The sequence below is a fragment of the Ochotona princeps genome, chromosome 1 (genome assembly GCF_030435755.1).
Source record: "Ochotona princeps isolate mOchPri1 chromosome 1, mOchPri1.hap1, whole genome shotgun sequence".
Taxonomy (NCBI): Eukaryota; Metazoa; Chordata; class Mammalia; order Lagomorpha; family Ochotonidae; genus Ochotona; species Ochotona princeps.
This window is the reverse complement of record NC_080832.1, coordinates 52,233,558-52,252,509: the sequence shown is the minus strand read 5'-3', so window position 1 is coordinate 52,252,509 and position 18,952 is coordinate 52,233,558. Positions and strand designations below refer to the sequence as shown.

Genomic DNA, 18,952 nt, shown 5'->3' with positions numbered 1-18,952 from the left:
TGGGATGTCTAGTTGCCCAGAGTCTAAGGCCTCTGGCAGCTCTGGTGTGTATTCCTGGCTTTGCTGGGCACTTCTTGGCCTCCAGTGCAACCTGAGGACTCTGCTGGCCTCATGTGACATCATTTGACTAAATCTTCCAGGCTTGGCACTCTCAAAGGAATTCTGCAGCCTGCTCTGGGACCCTCCAAGAGCTTTTTATCTCCAAGATTCCTGTCCTCTTTCTTCTGTAATGAGAGGGAAAAAATAATTGAAAGCCATGTACAAGAAAGTTCACAGGAAATTGAATTTAAAGATGCATTCATTTTGATGCAAAACAAAAAAATGGGGACAGTGGGGGTGGTATAACAAGCGAATCTTCCACCTGTGGCACTGGCATCCCATAAAGACATTGGTTTGTGTTCTGGCTGCACCACGTCTGATCAGTTTTCTGCTAGTGACCCAGAAAAGCAGTGGAGAATGGCCCAAAGCCTTGGGACCCTGCATCCATGTGGAAGACCCAGAAGAATCTCCTGGCTTCTGGCTTCGATCAGCTCAGTTCCAGCTATTGTGGCCATTTGCGGAGTAAGCCAGTGGACAGAAGGTCTCTCTTTGTGCCTCTCCCTCCCTGTGTAAATATGTCTTTTAAACAAAAATAAACAAATCTTTCTTAAAAATTGAAATATCTGCGTATAAGGGGCCTTTATAGAAAATGTGTGTCATGAAAAACTAATGGCTGGATATCAAAATTTTTCTGCACCAAAATAAATTGGCCCATTTGCTCCAGTTTTCCACAAAATTGGCTTAAGAAACAGAGACAGAGGACAGACAAGCAGAATTTCTATCCACTGGTTTGCTACTCAAATGCCTACAGCAGCCAGTGAGAGGCCAGCAATTCAACCCAGGAGTTGTGGGTGGCCTGAGGAACCCAAATCAATGAGCCCTCTCAGCTGCCTCCCCAGGTCTGCACTGGTCAAAGGCTAGAGTCAGGAGACCAAGCCTGCACTCCGACGCAGAGAACTGAGTTTCCAACCGTGAGTTCCCACATGGGAACCATGAGTTTCCAACTGCCAGATCAAAGCCTGCCTCTCATGGACTTCCAAAAATGCCCTCTTTCTGAGGCTAAATGCCTCATTGTACACATCTGTTACCTTTTTTTTTAAAAAAAAAGAAAGAACTATTTATTTTGTTGGAAAGGTAGATTTACAGAGAGGAGATAGAGAGAGAAAGATCTTGTTTGCTGGTTCACTCCCTAAATGGTTGAAACAACCAGAGTTGAGCTGATCCAAAGCCAGGAACCAGCAGTTTCTTCCAGGTCTCCCATTCTGGTGCATCCTCTAATACTTTATCAGGCCCTAAGCAGGGAGATGTTGGGAAATGAAGCAGCCAGGACACAAACCAGCACCAATATAGGATGCCAGCACTTAGAGAAGGAGGATTACCCAGTTGAACCATTCTGTCAGCCCCACATCTGTTATCTTTAAAAATGCAATTTAGGGTCTCAGGACTGGGCATCTCATGCCTGGATCCCAGACACCAGCCACCACGTGCACGTGGTGAGCTGTCTCCGAGGCTGCCTGGGCTCCGGGGGCTGCTCCCCTTCAGGGTGAGTACACTGAGGGGGGAGGTCTCCATGACTGGGCAGGTCCGGGGACCACCAGCCGCTGTCATTGGGTGGTGAATGGTATTGGGGAGGGGCAATCCTTGGGCCTGGGAGTTTAAACTTCCAGCAGCCTCCTGGCTGCTGGTGGGTCTCAGGATGGAGCGTCTCAGGCCTGGATCCCAGATGCCAGCCACCACGTGCACATGGTGTACTGTCCCCGGGTGGCCAGTGAGCCATTTGGTGCCAGGCTCCGCCTGATAGCTGCTCAGTCAGGAGCTCTGGGGTTTTACTTCTTTGAATCACTTCTCAGGTAGCTCCAGGTTGAACCCACTGAGCTTCTAGGACATAAACCAATCCTAAAGATTCCCAATGACAGTAACTCTTCCTTTGAAAACTTGTAATCACTGAACAAGGCTGATAGCTATGTCAATGCAATAGCTATGGCTCAGGGCTTGTCCAGCAGAATCATATCCTTTTACCTGACATGATGATGGATCAGGAGAAGGGTCACAACCATGGCCATTACATTAACACTCTAGAGAACCATATCCAGGAGAAGATTCTGTGAGGGATGTGTGGGCCAAACCCTGTGGAAATTCTAGCCCCACAGGTTACTTCAAGATGGAGTGGTGATGGACTAAGCTAGGTGTGACCAAGGAGCCTGCCATCAATCACAGGTAAAGGAACCGACCACAGTCTGGACTGGTCAAGGCAGCAGCACCCAAATGTGCATCCTGAGTAGGGTGTGGGGTGGGCTGGGCTGCAACATTCACCAGCTCATACAAGGCCAAATGGGAGGCCAGACTATGCTGGGCGCTGGCCTAAACCCAATGGCATGTATGAGAACTAGGTCTGGGAGTGGATCAAGTGGAGGATCTTGGGAAACTCCCTTGGTGAGTCATAGCTCCCACTGGTGAACATGTGGTCCAGACCTGGGGGTCGGACAAGCTGGGCAAAATAGCTCCAACAGCTGGGTGATGTGTCAATTGGTAATGGAACAGGGTGGACCGGGCAGTACTGAGCAAACCTTAGCCCACAAGCGAAACTAGAGACCAGGATGGAGCACAGGTCATGCCGAGCCAGGCTCTTGTACCTACTGGTCTGCATGAGCCAGGAATGCTAAGCCACAGTGTCTAAGGCAGACGTTGGCATAGGTGAGGGGCTATGCCAAGCTGAGTCAGAGCAACCATTGACATGTGCATGATCTACGGCTTGGAACAGGCCCAATTGGGGAGCTAAGGGGACAACCATAGCTGGGTGGAAGTTCCCACTAAGGGGCGCGTGGCCTGGAATGGGGTCTGCATTCTGATCAGGAAACGGTTGTAGTCTCCCTTGGCACAAGTGTGGACTGGGACTAGACACACCAGGCCGGGCCAGACTCCAACACCTTCTGGTGTTCTGGAGGACCAGGGTAGATGTGGGACGGACTAGGCTAGGTCTCAACTCCTACTGAGCCAGGTGAGAGCCATATGTGAGTATGGACGAGCCATGGCTGGGCTGAAACATCCAACAACAAGAACCAGAATGGGTTGAAGGCCAGTCAGGAAAAGCCACTGTTCCTGCTAAGACAGCAGGTGAACTGAGTAGGGCTGGCTCATGGACCCACTGGTATGTGCAAAATCTGGCATTGGGAGGGGTTCTGATGGAGGAGCCTGGGCAACTCCTCTGGCAGGACACAGACCCAGCAGGTAAGCACAAGAAACATGATAGGAAACAGCCCAGAATAGCCATGGAAAGTTTCCCAGTGGCATACATTTGGCATGGGTCAGGGGAAGACCAGGCTGAATCACTTCACGTCATTCACTGGCACATCCAAGCACCAGAACAGAGTATGGGTTGAGCCAGGTTCGGTCGTGACAAAAGCAGTACACAACACAGAAAGCCAAGGTGAGGTTGCCTGTGCCACATGTGACTGCAGCACCCAACCAGCACATGTGAGAACCAGGAAGGGAGGGGGAAGAGCCGGCAGGGGAATAAGGGGTGGTTCCTTTGCTGGACAGCTACTCCCACTGGAGAGCATGAGCTGGGATGGGGACAGACCAGACTGGGCAGGGCTACAACACCTGTGTGCCTCATGTGGACCAGATCAGGGAAAAGCCAGGCTGGGCTGATTATTGCTACTGGTGCAGGCTACAATTAGAGTGGGTGAGGGTTGTTTGGGCTTAGCCACAGCATCAGCTGGCAGAAGCTGGCACTAGGGGCTAGTTCTGTCAAGTCAAACCACAGAACTACCTGGAGAATGCATAATCCGGGAGTGGGAGTGGCCTGGGAGGGAAATAGTGGGCTCCTGCCTCTTGGGTTACCACTTTCACGGGAGGGCACAAAAACTAGGACAAAGGCTGGGGTGGCTAGGCAGATACTCAACAGCATCTGTGTGGGCTGTATAGTCAAGCCAGTTAGATGGTACTAAGCTTTAATACCCATTGACATGTATGAGAGCTGAATGGGATGTGGGACAGACTGGACTACTGCTACACATACTGGCAAACCAGGGTAGGGGCGAGCCTAGTCGGGGTTATTGCCAGTCGCTCCTACTAAGCTGCAGCTCCCACTGGTTTATGCGAGGGCCGAGTATGAAGTGGGCAAAACCAGGCTGGACTGCAACACCCATTGGTTCCAGTGGAAATCGGGGCTGAAAACAGAATCAACCCAGCAATTGCAACCACCAGCTGATCATGGTGATGGACTGTGCCGGGCCCTGTGCTTGCTAGAACATACAAGAATCTGGTCTTGGAACACCTCAGACCAAGTTTCTTGAGGGATCTCCCCAATCGAAATGCTGGACTCAAAACCCTAACCAAGAAAAGACAGAAGACAGAACAGGTCAATTAACCACCTCAGCTATATGTTGGCAGCGAAAAACTGGGCAAACGGAGATTCTATGATGGACTATGTCAATCAGTGGATTCTTCAAAGACCTCATTGTGCTTGGAGTGGCAAGATTGGCAGCGATTCATAACTGGTGAACCATCAAAACCACTTGAGCAAGTATCTCAGAGCAAGACCTACATCAGGGACCTGGGAGTGTGGGAAACTGGGTGGGCCTTCTCCCTTAATACCCGCCTTTAAACATGAAGGAAACAATATGGAAATAATAATCTTACCCTCTTTCCTATACCCCTTGAACCTTTTTTACCCTAATTAACCATGTAAATATTGTCAAAAATATAATAAAAAAAAGATTAAAAAAAAGAATTGTAAAATCTAAAAAAAATTTTTTAAAATAAAAATGCAATTTAAATTAAGGCAAGAAAGGGAGAGAAAAAAGGAAGAATCTCCCGCAGACTTGATAGATAAAAGATTATGTGCTCCAGATGGTGAAGTCTCAAAAGAGGTAAAGAACTCAGCATTGAAATCTAAGGACAAATTTTCCAGTGAAAAGGACAAATAGTTAATGTTATTGGTAACTCATTGAATATAACTGAAATTTTTATGAGGTGTCACATGTGGGAGAATTGGATCAGAGGAGGATTTTAAAATCGTAAAACAGAGTGCTCTAAATGCTGCTGAGAGACTGGCAGGCTCTTGGGGAGCTGCTGGCTTGGAACGTAATCGCAGTCACTTAGAAAAGCAATTTGATGGTGCCTTTCAAGACCCAGGACTACACGTCTGCCCTCCAGCTCACAATTTTCAAGTCTGGATAATCAGACAAAATAAAAAATATGTACACTCATGAATCTGTCACTGTAGGGCTAACTACAGTGACAAAAACATAAACAAACCCCAAGGCCAGCAATAGGGGATGGGGAATTGGAAATCGCCCCGGGGCCCTCAGTGATAATTGTGCAGCCATCAGAATGACAGACACCTCTATGGATCCTCCTACTATTTTTACTTGACGTCTTTACCCCCAAACTGCACCAGGATTTGGAAAGCAATGCCCCACTTCCTGGCTCCCCTCCTGCAGTTCCCCGTGGCCACACCTTCCCACCCCTGCCTCTCAGATTTTTCTCTCTGCTCTCTGTAACCTGGTTCCCTAACATCTCACCCCCTCCAAGTGTGGTTCTTCATGAACTTGATCTTAGTCTGCCTGCCCCTCCTTAGGTCTTCTGCTTCTTATGGAAAAGCTCTCCCTTGTGCTCACACCTCCATCCAGCTGCTGCCCTGATGTGCTCTTCCCTCTCAAGCAACTCTTTCGGGAGAAAGTCTGCACTTACCTTCCTGGCCCTTCATCCTCAGCCCTGTTTCAAGCTCACCGACCCTCTCCACCTTTGCAGCAGAATCCTCAGCAACACCCTAATTGCTAAGCCCAGAGAATGCTGCTTGGCTTTGATCTTTCCTTACTGAGACCTCCCAGGGTCCCTTCTCCAGATCTTCTGCAGGAAATACTTGGATTTCCAAGCCCCACCCCTCCCCACCACTCTCTCCTCTGGGACCAAGGCTGTGTTTCCGCCCTCCTCACTCCTCTTAACTCCCTCTTTCTTCTTCCATGCCCCCTGTGATGTTGGTACCCATGTGTCCTTGGACCCCAGGACAACCCTCCGGTGGTCTTCATTTAGGTTCGTCAACTCTCTTTAACCGGAGTCATGCAAATAGACTTTGTATTCTGATTTTCTCCATTTCCAACCATGTGACAAAGTTATTCCACCTCTGAAGCCTTAGTGTTGTCTTCTGTAAACTGGGAAAAGTAGCAGGACTTAGCCCAGAGGGTAATGAGTACATAGTATACATTCCATAGATGGTAGTTGTTACTGCTGCCCTTGGTATTCTGTGACACTAATCTAGGTTACTAGGCTGCTCTGTTGAACTCTAGAACAACTCTTTGTTCAACATCCTACTAGAGCCCTTTACCTAACTTTCCTTCCTCAAATCCCCTACATCCACAATTGCATGTACTGCTTCGTTCCTTCCCCCCTCCCATTCCTGCTCACACCTAAAAATTGGAGTCATTCTTGATAACTTCTCTCTGACTGTATCTATCTTTCTATTCCCAGACATGCCACGTAAAACACTCCAGGGAGAATTCCACAACCTCATACTCCAAACACCAGGGTGGTAAAAAGCTAATGCAGCAAATATGGGAAACCCTGAGATCCTAGAACAGGGTGTAAGTTTCCCTGGGCTGACCAAGTGAAGGCTGCCTGCCATTTCAGAAGGTCTGTTTTCAATTTTGTGCAAGAAATAATGCCTTAGTACTTTTCCTCAGCAATATTTGAAGGACTACCTTTCACAGAAACTAGAGCTATGTTAATTCTTTTCTTGTCCCACCTACCATCAATGACTCCAGTTCTTGATGTGGTTATGCAACAAGATGCCTTTTTTTTTTCTCCAAGTGGATCCCTGCATAGCCAGCTTATCTGACCCTCTCTTGCATTTCTCTAGTCTGTTCCCCAGAAAGTTGTTGGTAGCACAATGTCTAGTAATGTGCTTGCTATTCAAGCACTGTTGATTGAGTGAAGGAATGAATGAATCACTAGGCAAAAGCATGAAAACACAATTATAATGGAATTTTAAAAAATGGAGGGGCTGTGGTGGTGGGTCAACTGGCTAATCCTTTACCTGCAAGCACTACCATCCTGTATGGACATCATTTCCTGTCCCAGATGCTCCACTTCCCGTCCCAGATGCTCCATGTCCCATCCAGCTCCTTGCTTATGGCCTGGGAAAGCAGTAGAGGATGGCCCAAAGCCTTGGGACCCTGCACCTGTGTGGGCAACTCAGAAGAAGCTCCTGGCTCCTGGCTTTGGATAAGCTCAGTTCCAACAGTTGTGGCCATTTGGAGAGTGAACCAGTGAATGAAAGCTTTTTCTCTCTCTCCTTCCCTCTGAAAATCACATTCATTAATAAGTGAAAATTTAAGTTGTTAACTAAATGTATGCTACACTGCATAAAGTACCTTTATTGTGCCACATCACACAATGGAATCAGTTCATTCTTTCAACAGGTTTATAGTCTGGGGTCAGAGGAGAGGGGCCATACTGTTAGTTCCTTGGAATATTGGTAAATAATTTTTTAAAACATTCCCTTACACCTTTTAGATTTGATTGTTTGTTTGAAAGTTAGAAGAACAAAGAAAGAGGGAGAGACAGAAAGAGAGCTCTTTCCATCTGCTGGTTTATTCCCCAAATGGTCACAATGGCCCAGGGCTAGGTCAGGATGAAGCCAGGAGCTTTTTCTGGGTATGTTGCATGGGTTAAAGGGCCCAAGCACTTGGGTCATCTTTTGCTGTTTTCCCAGGCCATCAGCAGGGAACTGGACTACAAGTGGAGCAGCCAGGTGTTCATGCCTCCTCCTTTCTCCCTCTCCTTTTCCACACCCACCATTTTTCCTTGTATTACCACAATATTATAGTCCATCAGTACAAGTTACTGCTTTTGTTGAAACGTATCATGACATGACAAATACAGACAAAAGTAGAAAACTTAGTATCATATTTTAGAGGTCTATTTAAAAGTTTCACTGGGAGTCCTACTTTTACTTAGAAATAGAGATGCATACTGCATAGTTCCTTTACTTTCCAGGATGCTAGTCTCTCCTGCAGAATTAATTTATTGTTTACATGAATGTATATTGTGAGCCCAGTGTCACAGTTCAATAGATAAATTCACATCTTGCAAGTGCCGGCATCCTATATAGGTGCTGGTTCATCTCCTAGATGCTCCACTTCCCATCATATTCCCTGCTTGTGACCTGAAAAAGCAATAGAGGACAGCCCAAGACCTTGGGACTCTACACCTGTGTGAGAGAGACCCGGAATACACTCTTGCATCCTGGCTTTGGATCAGCTCAGTTCTGGCCATTATGGCTACTTGGGAAGTGAACAACTGGATGGAAGGTTTTTTCTCTGTATCTCTTTTTCTCTCCATGAATCTGATCTGCCTTTCTAATAAACATAAATCTCTAAAAATTAAAAAAGAAAGTACATTGTACTTTGCATGTTGGTTTACTTCTATCATATGATATTTGTTGATTTGGAACTGCCTTATTTCACTAAGCATAATGGATTCCAGCTGGGATCATTTTGCTGCCAACAGCAAGATGTCATTCCTGCTTATGCCTCAGTAGTACTCCATCAAGTAAATGTACCACATTTCTTTTTTTTTTTTAAAGATTTATTTATTTTTATTGCAAAGTCGGATAGATATATATATAGAGAGAGAGGAGGAGGAGAGACAGAGAGGAAGATCTTCTATCCAATGATTCACTCCCCAAGTGAACGCAACAGCCAGAGCTGAGCCAATCCAAAGCCAGGAGCCAGGAACTCTTCCATATCTCCCACATGGGTGAAGGAACCCAGGACTTTGGGCCATCCTCGACTGCTTTCTCAGACCACAAGCAGAGATCTGGATGGGAAGTGGGGCCACCAGGATTAGAACCTGTGCCCATATGGGATCCCGGCACATTCAAGGTGAGGGCTTTAAACACTAGGCCACCGCACCAGGCCCCAATGTACCACAATTTCCTTATCTACTCCTCTGTTGACAACATTTGCATTGAAACTATGTCTTCACTAGTGTGAATTGTGCTGGTATAAATGCAGGGTTGCAGGTCTCTCTCTAGAATGCAGATTTGATTTTCATTATATATATATATTCCCAGGACTGAGATGGCTGAGTTATATAGATTAATTCTCATTTGCCTGCTCTCTCCATACTGACTTCCAAAGTGCTTGTGCTAGTTTACATTCCACCAAGAGGAACCCTTTTGTCCACATCCTCACCAACAATTATTATTTTCTGATGTCTGAATATAAACAATTCTCTTGGAGTTAGGTGAAACATTTTTGTAGTTTTAATTTTCCTAACACACATACAAGAATCTGGTCTGGAAACACCTCAGACAAAGTTTCTTTGGGGGTCTTTTCAATTGAAATGCTGGACTCAGAACCCTAACCAAGAAAAGACAGAAGGGGCCCGGCGGCGTGGCCTGGCGGCTAAAGTCCTCGCCTTGAACGCACTGGGATCCCATATGGACGCCGGTTCTAATCCCGGCAGCTCCACTTCCCATCCAGCTCCCTGCTTGTGGCCTGGGAAAGCAGTCGAGGATGGCCCAATGCCTTGGGACCCTGCACCCGTGCAGGAGACCTGGAAGAGGTTGCTGGTTCCCGGCTTCGGATCGGCGCAGCACCGGCCCGTTGCGGCTCAGTTGGGGAGTGAATCATCGGACGGAAGATCTTCCTCTCTTTCTCTCCTCCTCTTTGTATATCTGACTTTGTAATGAAAATAAATAAATCTTAAAAAAAAAAAGAAAAGACAGAAGACAGAACAGGTCAATTAACCACCTCAGCTATATGTTGGCAGCGAAATATGGGGCAAATGGAGACTCTATGATGGACTATGTCAATCAGTGGATTCTTCAATGACCTCATTGTGCTTGGAGTGGCAAGATTGGCAGCGATTCATAACTGGTGAACTATCAAAACCACTTGAGCAAGAAACCTACATCGGGGACCTGGGGAGGGTGGGAGGCTGGGTGGGGCTTCTCCCTCAATATCCCCCTTTACCTCAGATACATGAAGGAAACAATATGGAAATAATAGTCTTACCCTCTTTCCTATACCCCTTGAACCTTTTTACCCAAATTAACTATGTAAAGATTGTCAAAATAAAATAAAAAATGGAAAAAAAGTCCCTAATAACAAGGGAACCTGAGCATTTTTCATGTGGCTATTAGCCTTTTGAATTTCATCTTCTGAGAAATATTTCTTCAAAACATTTACCCATTTCTTAATAGGGCTATTTGTTTTGCTACTGTGGAGTTTCTGGAGCTCTTTGTAGATCCTGGATATTAGTCCCCTGTATCTATTCCGCGGTGTGTGAAGATTTTCTCTCATTCTGTTGGTTACTTCCTTACTTTATTGACTACTTCCCTTACGTACAGAAGCTTCTTAGTTTGAGGTAGTTCCATTTGTTTATTTGGACTTGAACTGCCTGTGCTTTTGGTGTCTTTTCCCAGAAGTCTTTGCCTGCAACTGTGTGTTGTATAGAGTGTTCTGTTGTTTTCCTCCAATGATTTGATGCTGTCTGGGTGTAGGTTTTGATCCTGATTCATTTAAAACTGCTTTTTCTGTAAAGTGAAAAGTAGGGGGATCTTGCTTCTTACTCTAGAACAGGCTGTCTTTCCATGCCATCAAGGAACGCTCGAGTGAGCTAGGGAAGGAAGCAACTGTGCTGGAAGTGGGAGCCTGTTTTGACTCTTCGTGGGGCTCCCACTCACCTGATCATCCAGTTAGCATTAAGGAAACAGAAAATGAGGGTTGTGAGAGGGGGAGCTCCTTCCTCAACACATAAGAAGGCCCTGAACACAGCGCCCAGTAACCTGGAGGCCAGAGATGATGACGATGCTATTCTCTTTGGATGACTCATCGGGCCTCACTGGCCCTCATGGCCCAGAGAGAGAGAGACAGAAGGTGGATCTGTGCTTGAGGTGTGAGCCTCCAGGCAGGGAAAGAGAAATGAGAGATGCATCCTTTTATTTCTGCCAACAGCAGCCCTTAATAAATGCAGCATGGAATGAAATGAGCCCATTCTTGATTCAAGTCTCCTGCTGGTGTGCTGGATACCTCAGACAATGCACTTCACCTCTCTGAATCTCACTTTCCTCATCAGCAGAAATAATAATCCCAAACTTTGAGTAATTATTTCGAAGAATAAAAGGATAGCATGACTGTGAACTCCTGGAGTTTCAGAGCACTCGGAAATGTACAACGCAGCAGGTGGAAGACTGTCTCTGTGTTCATTTTCAAATACACTCATAAATACAACTTACTCACAGATGTTCTCTTATGCATCAAAGTAGGTAATACAAGCACAAGCTGACACATTTCTCCATGAAACTCAATAAGGTTATTTTTACCATTTATGAAAAAAAGACAAAAACACTCTTAAAAACTTTCACTTCCCTGATTTGTTTCTCATGCAAATAGGATTATATTGTTGTCCAAAGGAATAAGACTTAAAATCTCAACAGTCCTGTAAACACTCTGTGTCATGACTTTTGTCCCTGATCAACTCAGTGGCCCTATGAGAGAGGAGTAAATTCTGGCTGCCATCCAAGTGGTCCTAGTCCTTCTATTCTGTTGGGGATTCCTCTATCTCAGCATTTGTCTCTTTTCTTCATTCTAGTGTCATGGAAATGCAATGATCAGGACAGATCAGGGTCTGGTGGGACATTGCGTGATGCTGTCTTCACAGGACACCAGTCCTTTGCAGTGAAGGTTGCTCGCCAGCCCGGAAGCAGAAACAGCCCGATTTGTTTTGGAAATACTGAGGGTGTAGCTTTCCTTGGACATTATAATCTGCTACTGATGCCCAAGAATGATGGAAAGCTCGGGGAAAGCAGAAGAAGACATTGGAGTAGAATCCATTTACCCAAGTGTGTGTCCCCAGAAATGACATTGTATCCAGTACTCTGGATCTGGACAAAGAATTTAGTGTTCATGATTTCTGCATCTTCAGCACAGCTCTTTCTTCACAACCAACTTCACACACTTCAAAAAACACCTGCTCTTATCCAGAGCCAGCAGCACACGTATCTGTGTACTAATAGAGAGACTTTTGCTTCTCAGGAGAAAACCACATTATTTGCCTATAAGAACAAAGTAGAGAAAGTATATGTGTGTGTGTGGATGGGGTGATGCTTATAAGGAGAGCAGAGGAGAGAAAAGGAAAGGAGAGGAGAGGAGAGGAGAGGGAGAAAGAATTATTGGTATGAGTCTTTGACATACTTAGAGGGTTTTATCAGAGTCTAAACAGTTTGACTACAACTATGATTGCATAAAAATTGATCTGCAAAGATCTGGGCTAAGAGAAAACACACTTGGAAAGTCACAAGACAGAGAATAAAGACAGATATTGAAATATCTTGAAATCTACAGTAAAATAGAGGGTCTAGGGCAACTATGCCTTAGTACTCCCTGATAATGCCAATAGGTGCAGCAGGGAATAGAGAAAATTAAGTGTCAGCCCCACATCAGGAGACAGGAAAGGGGTTGTGTGAATGTGGAAAATGACAGGTTTGCAGAGGAAGCCTGAGTAGTGTCTTAAATCTGAAATATCCCTGCCTGGCCAGGAGGTGGATTGTACTAGCGTTCCCTTACTGCAATGATTTCAAACCACAGCCCATTGTTTCTGGAGTTTGGCTACACACTAAACGAACAGTAAGACTGGACGATTGCTTGGATGAGGGTCTCTACCTCGGTTTTTCTTCATTGCAGTTAGAAAATACAACTCATGAGTCTTACTCCAGATCCAATGGATCATAGTCACTGGGTGAGAGAGGATGGGATGGGTATCCTTAAAAAACTTCTAGATTGTTCTAATGTGCAGTCAATATTGAGAACCTCTGGCAAAGTCTGAAATAGAAAAGAGTTATACTAAAGATAGCCAGAGTAAGAGAAGTGGTTGGTAAGTTATGATTTCCAGGCTCAAGCTCAGACAAGGAAAGTATCCTCACAATTATGTTGGATAGGGTAAAACAAATCAAGGCACCAGAGAATATGATGAGCTTGTCCCCGAAGCGGCCATTATGGGCTCATCTTGTGACTACTAGTCAGAAACTACGAAGACTCAAAACATAACCAGGACTAACAAGCTAGTGGATGAACTACATGTATAGTCATGTGTTTTGGATAAATATGAAAGATTTCACGGACTAGCAACTCTCCAGTTTAAGTCAAGATTAGGAGGGTTAAAATAGAGACAAAGGATCCAGTGGAAATGGTAGCTTCAATGTGTCGCAGTATCTTAGCTCTCAGTGCCAGCAGTCAGACATAAGTCTGTTAAAGTCAACCCCTTCATTTGCTCTCCACCACTGATCCTCTATACACATCTGCTTCCCTTTTCCATTGCAACTGGATTCACCTGATGGCTCATTTCACACAAAGTCAAAAGTGAGGGCTGCATCCTTAACTCACCACTATCTTTCAGGCCCAGAAACCAACACTGACTGTTAGGGTGTCTCTTAGTTCATCTGTCCAATAGGCAACATTCTGGCCACTAGTCCAGCAAAGGGTGTTTTACTCAGTCTATCATTAAGCCTCCTCCCCTAAATTAGGCTGGAGGTGAAATTGTCAAGTAGTTCAGAGACTGAGTATTCCAGGAGATTCTGGAAGGGCAGGCACTTGTGTAGAATCCATATGCAAAGCAGACAATGGCAACCACATGCCTTGATTTCATCCCATCATTTTCCCAAAAAAGCTTTATTAATTAATTTATGTATTTATCTATTTATTCAAAAGGCAGAGTAACAGAAAGAAGGAAAGAGGGAAGAAAAGTTTGATGGAAGGTGTGAGAGAGAGAGAGACATCTTCCATCTGCTGATTCCTATTCTAAAAAACCTGCCATGGCCAGGGCTGGACTAGACTGAAGCCAAGAACCTAGAACTCCATCTGGCTGTCTGCATGGGTGGCAGGGGCCAAGCACTTGAACCATCTTCCACTTCTTTCTTAGGCACACTAACAGGAATGCTGCACAGAAAGTGGAGCAGCTGGGTCTCAAAACAGTGCTCATATGGGATTCCTGCCTTGCAGGTGGGAGCTTACCATGCTGTACAAAATGCCAACCCTTCTTTTCCCATCTTCCACCTTATAAGAGGTGGGTGAAAAGGAAGCAAAAAAAGGGAAGTTTCAAAGACTGCATCCCCACTCACTCTCACGACCAAGTCTAGCGTCTGAGAGACAGGCGTGAGTTGACAGTCTACAAATTCTCCACCCTATTTATATGCAAGATTATGCATGCCTGGTTTCCCCTAGAAAAGCAACAACAAAATACTGCTGAGAAGTCCCTTCCTGGCAATGGCAGAAGCATAAGGATGTCCAAACAGAGATCCCGCAATGGGTTCAGTTTTAATCATCCCTCCCCCTTCTCAGCCACGTGTCAGAGCAGAGCATATTTCGACACCAAGGAGGAAAGATGATAATTTGGGAAGTTTTCAGTTAACATGCTGTTACAGCTTTGACAGCTCTCTTGACAAATCCAAAATAGCATTCTTGATTCTTGGATGACAGTCTTGCACTGAAACACAAAATGGTTCTTTTTAGAAACTTACAACTTCAGCCAAGTTTTGGGTGCATGAAAATGGTGGCATGTGAATTCTTTTTAATTTCCCAAACGGAGAAAGTGTGTGCAAACTCATGTTCCGGAACAACGTCGTCAATTGCCACAAAAAACTGAACTCTCCCATTTTCCTTGTGCCTCCTTCTAGGAAGGTGCAGCTCTGTGAAGGCAGAGACCATAAAAGTGAGGGTCTCATTGGTTAAAGAAAGCCACTCTGGATTTTCCACCCTGCAGAATTGTGAACAGTCTGTGCATCTTTTTCCTTCTTCTTGGTGACTCTGGGGTAAAAGAAAAAGTAAAAGCAAATGAGAGAAGAGGTTGCACAGGAAGAAGTGGGAATGAAAAATGTCTCTTTCCCCTTTACCCAGACCAAGCGGTACGTGAAAACCACAGCTGTGGTCTCAGCACAACTCTGATGCTCATGCGCAGTCATGCCCTTTAGAACTTTACCAACAGCAACTGCTTTAGTTCACCTAACTACAGTTACGGAAGGTTTCAGCTGATTGGAAAAAAGAAAAGACAAATACTTGCATTCTCCTGAAGAAACAAAACACCTTTCAGCGAAAAACGTGATTTATCAGGGCTGAAAACAAAACTCTTATCTTACTGGAGTATCCTGCGGCTGAGTTCCCACTATTTTGGTCCTGATTTGTTTTATAGGGTACTAATTAATGGGGCAAAGTCTGCTGCCAGGAAAGGAAATCACATTTTGCGGATTTTTTTTTTTTTTCGTTTCTAGCAAGGTACAGACCCGGACTTTAATAAAAGAGCAAGTGTAAAGGCACACAGTGTCCACTACTGAAACCAGGAAACCTTCGGTAGCGTTCTGTTGTGTAGAATGCCAGAAGGAAAAGAAAAAATCATGGGGAGGAGAGATTGCACAAGTGACCTCCCAAAGAAAACAGAGTGTCTCCCTCGAAAACGCACCCGCCACCCTCCCATCCATCTTTCCTGCTCCCACAGCTCAATTCTCCAACTGGCTGCACTACTACCAGACTCCTTTTCCAAGAGCTCTTTATTTTACCAATCCTCAAGCAGCTCTGATTTTTAAGGTAGCTCGGCTTTCCTCCCTCCTACCCCTTCTCCGGTGTCGGGGGAGGGAGTGGGCTGGTACTCCTCCCTATGATCTCTGACCCTGGCTTTTGCGAACCTCTCACATCTGCTCCCTGCTCAACTTCTCCGCCCTCCCTTCTTCCTCCCTCACTTTCTTCTTCCCTCCCGTTTTTCTATTGATTCCTAAGCGTTCCTTCCCCTCCTGGAAGCCTCTGGACTCTCCCTGGAGGCAGGCTGTGCGGACGACGGGCTGGGCAGAGCGAGCGCCTGGCTCACACCCGGGAGCAGGGCCCTGACGTCACCACACCCTGCCTGTCAATCAGCAGCGGGCGCGCTGCTGGAGGCAGCCTGTGCCGCCCAAGACCAAATCTCACTCGCCTAGCACAGCTACAAAGCGCCCGCGCTCCCTACTCGCCCGCCTGGCTGCCTGCTGCAGCAGCTGCGCGGGGAGCGCAGCCCGGCGCCCGCCCAAGGCACCCATGACCAGTGATCTACTGAAGGCCTGATTGCCCAGGTGAGCGACCGGCCTCTGGGAGCCGATGGTGGTGGAAGGGGGCTTGCAGTGGTTGCGGGAGTGGAGGAATGAAGGCAAGACCCAGGACAGGGTTCTTCCCTGAAGCCGAAGAAACGGGGCCAAGCTTGACTGCTCATCCTAGACCCACACGCGTGAGCATACACACCCAATTTCCCCGCTCCCAAATGCCTTCCCCAGGGTCGGTGCGTGGATCGCGGAAACTTCAGTTTTCAGCACCGTGGACAGCGGCGCTGCTGCCCAGGGGTGGGGACTGCCCATCTGAGCCGGTCACTTTCCACGGCTGTCAGTCCTTGTTCGGGGTCCTGGGGTGCGTGTACAAACACAAGCACACTAATAGGACCACCCTGAGCAAGTGTGTGAGTACACGACCTCTGTGCACATCTGCGCAAAAACTCTGAATTGGTGCGCTTGGTTCGCACTCAACAGGTCTTTGAGGTTCGCTCTGAACCGCTGCTTGCGCGCTCTGCACCACGGGGTTGCTGGGAGCCTCCAGAAGCAGAATTCATCCATGGGCAGTGGGCTCGGGGAAGTTCTCTGGCAACCTGAAGAGCGCCCCTGATGTCTGCTCTCCCTCTCTTTGCAGGGTGCAGCACCTGGCCGCGATGAACGCCAGCACCGGCTCGCTCAATGAGTCCCAGGTGGTGGCCGTGGCGGCCGAGGGAGCCGCTGCTGCTGCTGCTGCGGCCACCGCCGCCGGGGCCCCGGACACGGGGGAATGGGGTCCGCCCGCGGCAGCCGCGGCGCTGGGAGGAGGTGCTGGAGCTAACGCGACCCTGGAGCTGTCTTCGCAGCTGCAGTCAGGACCGTCTCTGCTGCTGTCTGCAGTGAATCCCTGGGACGTGCTGCTGTGCGTTTCCGGAACGGTGATCGCAGGCGAGAACGCGCTGGTAGTGGCACTCATCGCGTCCACCCCGGCCCTGCGCACTCCTATGTTCGTGCTGGTGGGCAGCCTGGCCACCGCCGACCTGCTGGCCGGCTGCGGCCTCATCCTGCACTTCGTGTTCCAGTACTTGGTGCCCTCGGAGACTGTGAGCCTGCTTACCGTGGGCTTCCTCGTGGCCTCCTTTGCCGCCTCGGTGAGCAGCCTGCTAGCCATTACGGTGGACCGATACCTGTCACTGTACAACGCGCTCACCTATTACTCGCGGCGGACCCTGTTGGGCGTGCACCTTCTGCTTGCAGCCACCTGGACCGTGTCCCTAGGCCTTGGGCTCTTGCCGGTTCTCGGCTGGAACTGCCTGGGCGAGCGAGCTACCTGCAGCGTGGTGCGCCCGCTGACGCGCAGCCACGTGGCGCTACTCTCAGCAGCCTTCTTTGCGGTCTTTGGGATCATGCTGCACCTGTACGTGCGCATCTGCCAGGTGGTGTGGCGCCACGCTCACCAGATCGCGCTGCAGCAGCACTGCCTGGCCCCACCCCACCTCGCCGCCACCAGAAAGGGTGTGGGTACACTGGCCGTGGTGCTGGGCACTTTCGGGGTCAGCTGGCTGCCCTTTGCCATCTATTGCGTGGTAGGCAGCCAAGAGGACCCAGCCATCTACACCTATGCCACTCTGTTGCCCGCCACCTACAACTCCATGATCAATCCCATCATCTATGCCTTCCGCAACCAGGAGATCCAGCGCGCCCTGTGGCTCCTGTTCTGTGGCTGTTTCCAGTCCAATGTGCCCTTCCGCTCCAGGTCCCCCAGCGAGGTCTGAAGGGCTAATCCGCGCCTCCTCTCGCCAGCACTAGACACACTCAACCAAACAGCCTTCGGGGAGTCTCTCCTTGCCAGCTGATGAACTCTGAGATCCCGGTAGTGTGAACCTGAATTTGGTAGGAAAAGAGGAAATTAACTCCAGTGCAACAAACTCACAGGGACAAAGAGGCTTGTTGGCACTTTACATATACAGTGTATACATGTGTACATATATATACAAATATTTGTATCCTCTGGAGGTGTTGGCAATATAGCGCTTCCCGGTCTGTGTGAAAAACTAACACAAAGATGTGATTGTGTACTCAAACTGTACATCACATTTGTCAAGTGAAGACATTCCAATACTGCTTAATTATAGCACTTTATTTTAGCTGCTGAACTGCCGAAACAGTGTTGCCATTTTCAGGGCGGGGAAATCGAGCAAATGGCATATTTTTTTTGAAGTATGTGATAGAATATTTTGCTGCCTTGGGTCAACAAATGACAACATATTTTGTACACAAATAAACATGTTATAAAAAACATAATTTGCAATACGTGGCTGACTGCAGAATTACTGGTGAGCTGAGCTGTGAGTGCATTTGCTTTAAAGGTTTATTATGTAACATCTGCCTCCTGAGATCATCTTAATGTAAAAAAATCATATGCAGTATTGCCACATTGTGCATACATTTTCACTGAGCTATCTAATTTGGATGATTGCAGTGGGTGGGAAGGGAATACATGCTCATGTAATTGTTCTCAAAGGGTTTGAAAGGATGATTAGTGCTACCAGTACCAGCTCATTCACTCCGTTGGCTTCTGGGCCTGAAAGAGCAGCTCCCAAGGGTGTCTGGAACCATTCCTTGCCATTACCACAGGTGCACTTGTGATTCCTGCAGCCAGTACCTTCCAGTTGGAGCTGATCCAGGATTGACTCAGTACCTGACTGCCAGTCAGATCTTGTAGCAAAATGCACAGTCTCCTAAACTCTTCCAAAACAGGAGTCCAAGGTGCAGGTATTTTCCTTCTATCTTCATGGACTAAAGGAGGGCATGTCTGACAACCCTTTTTATCTTCATCACAGGATCTTATGGTCCTCAAGCACT

The 18,952-nt window shown here is 47.3% G+C and overlaps 1 protein-coding gene across 1 annotated transcript; it reads left to right on the top strand.

The window, feature by feature from the left end:
- The first annotated feature begins 16,423 nt into the window (after positions 1 to 16,423).
- Positions 16,424 to 18,385, top strand: GPR6 (G protein-coupled receptor 6). The gene has a single exon (XM_004580328.3). It carries the CDS (start codon positions 16,765 to 16,767, stop codon positions 17,860 to 17,862), a length of 1,098 nt encoding a protein of 365 aa, XP_004580385.2. The 5' UTR covers positions 16,424 to 16,764; the 3' UTR covers positions 17,863 to 18,385.
- The last annotated feature ends 567 nt before the right edge of the window (positions 18,386 to 18,952 follow it).

Coding starts and splice junctions, on each gene's coding strand:
- GPR6 (XM_004580328.3), top strand. CDS start 16,765: ATGAACGCCAGCACCGGCTCGCTCAATGAGTCCCAGGTGGTGGCCGTG.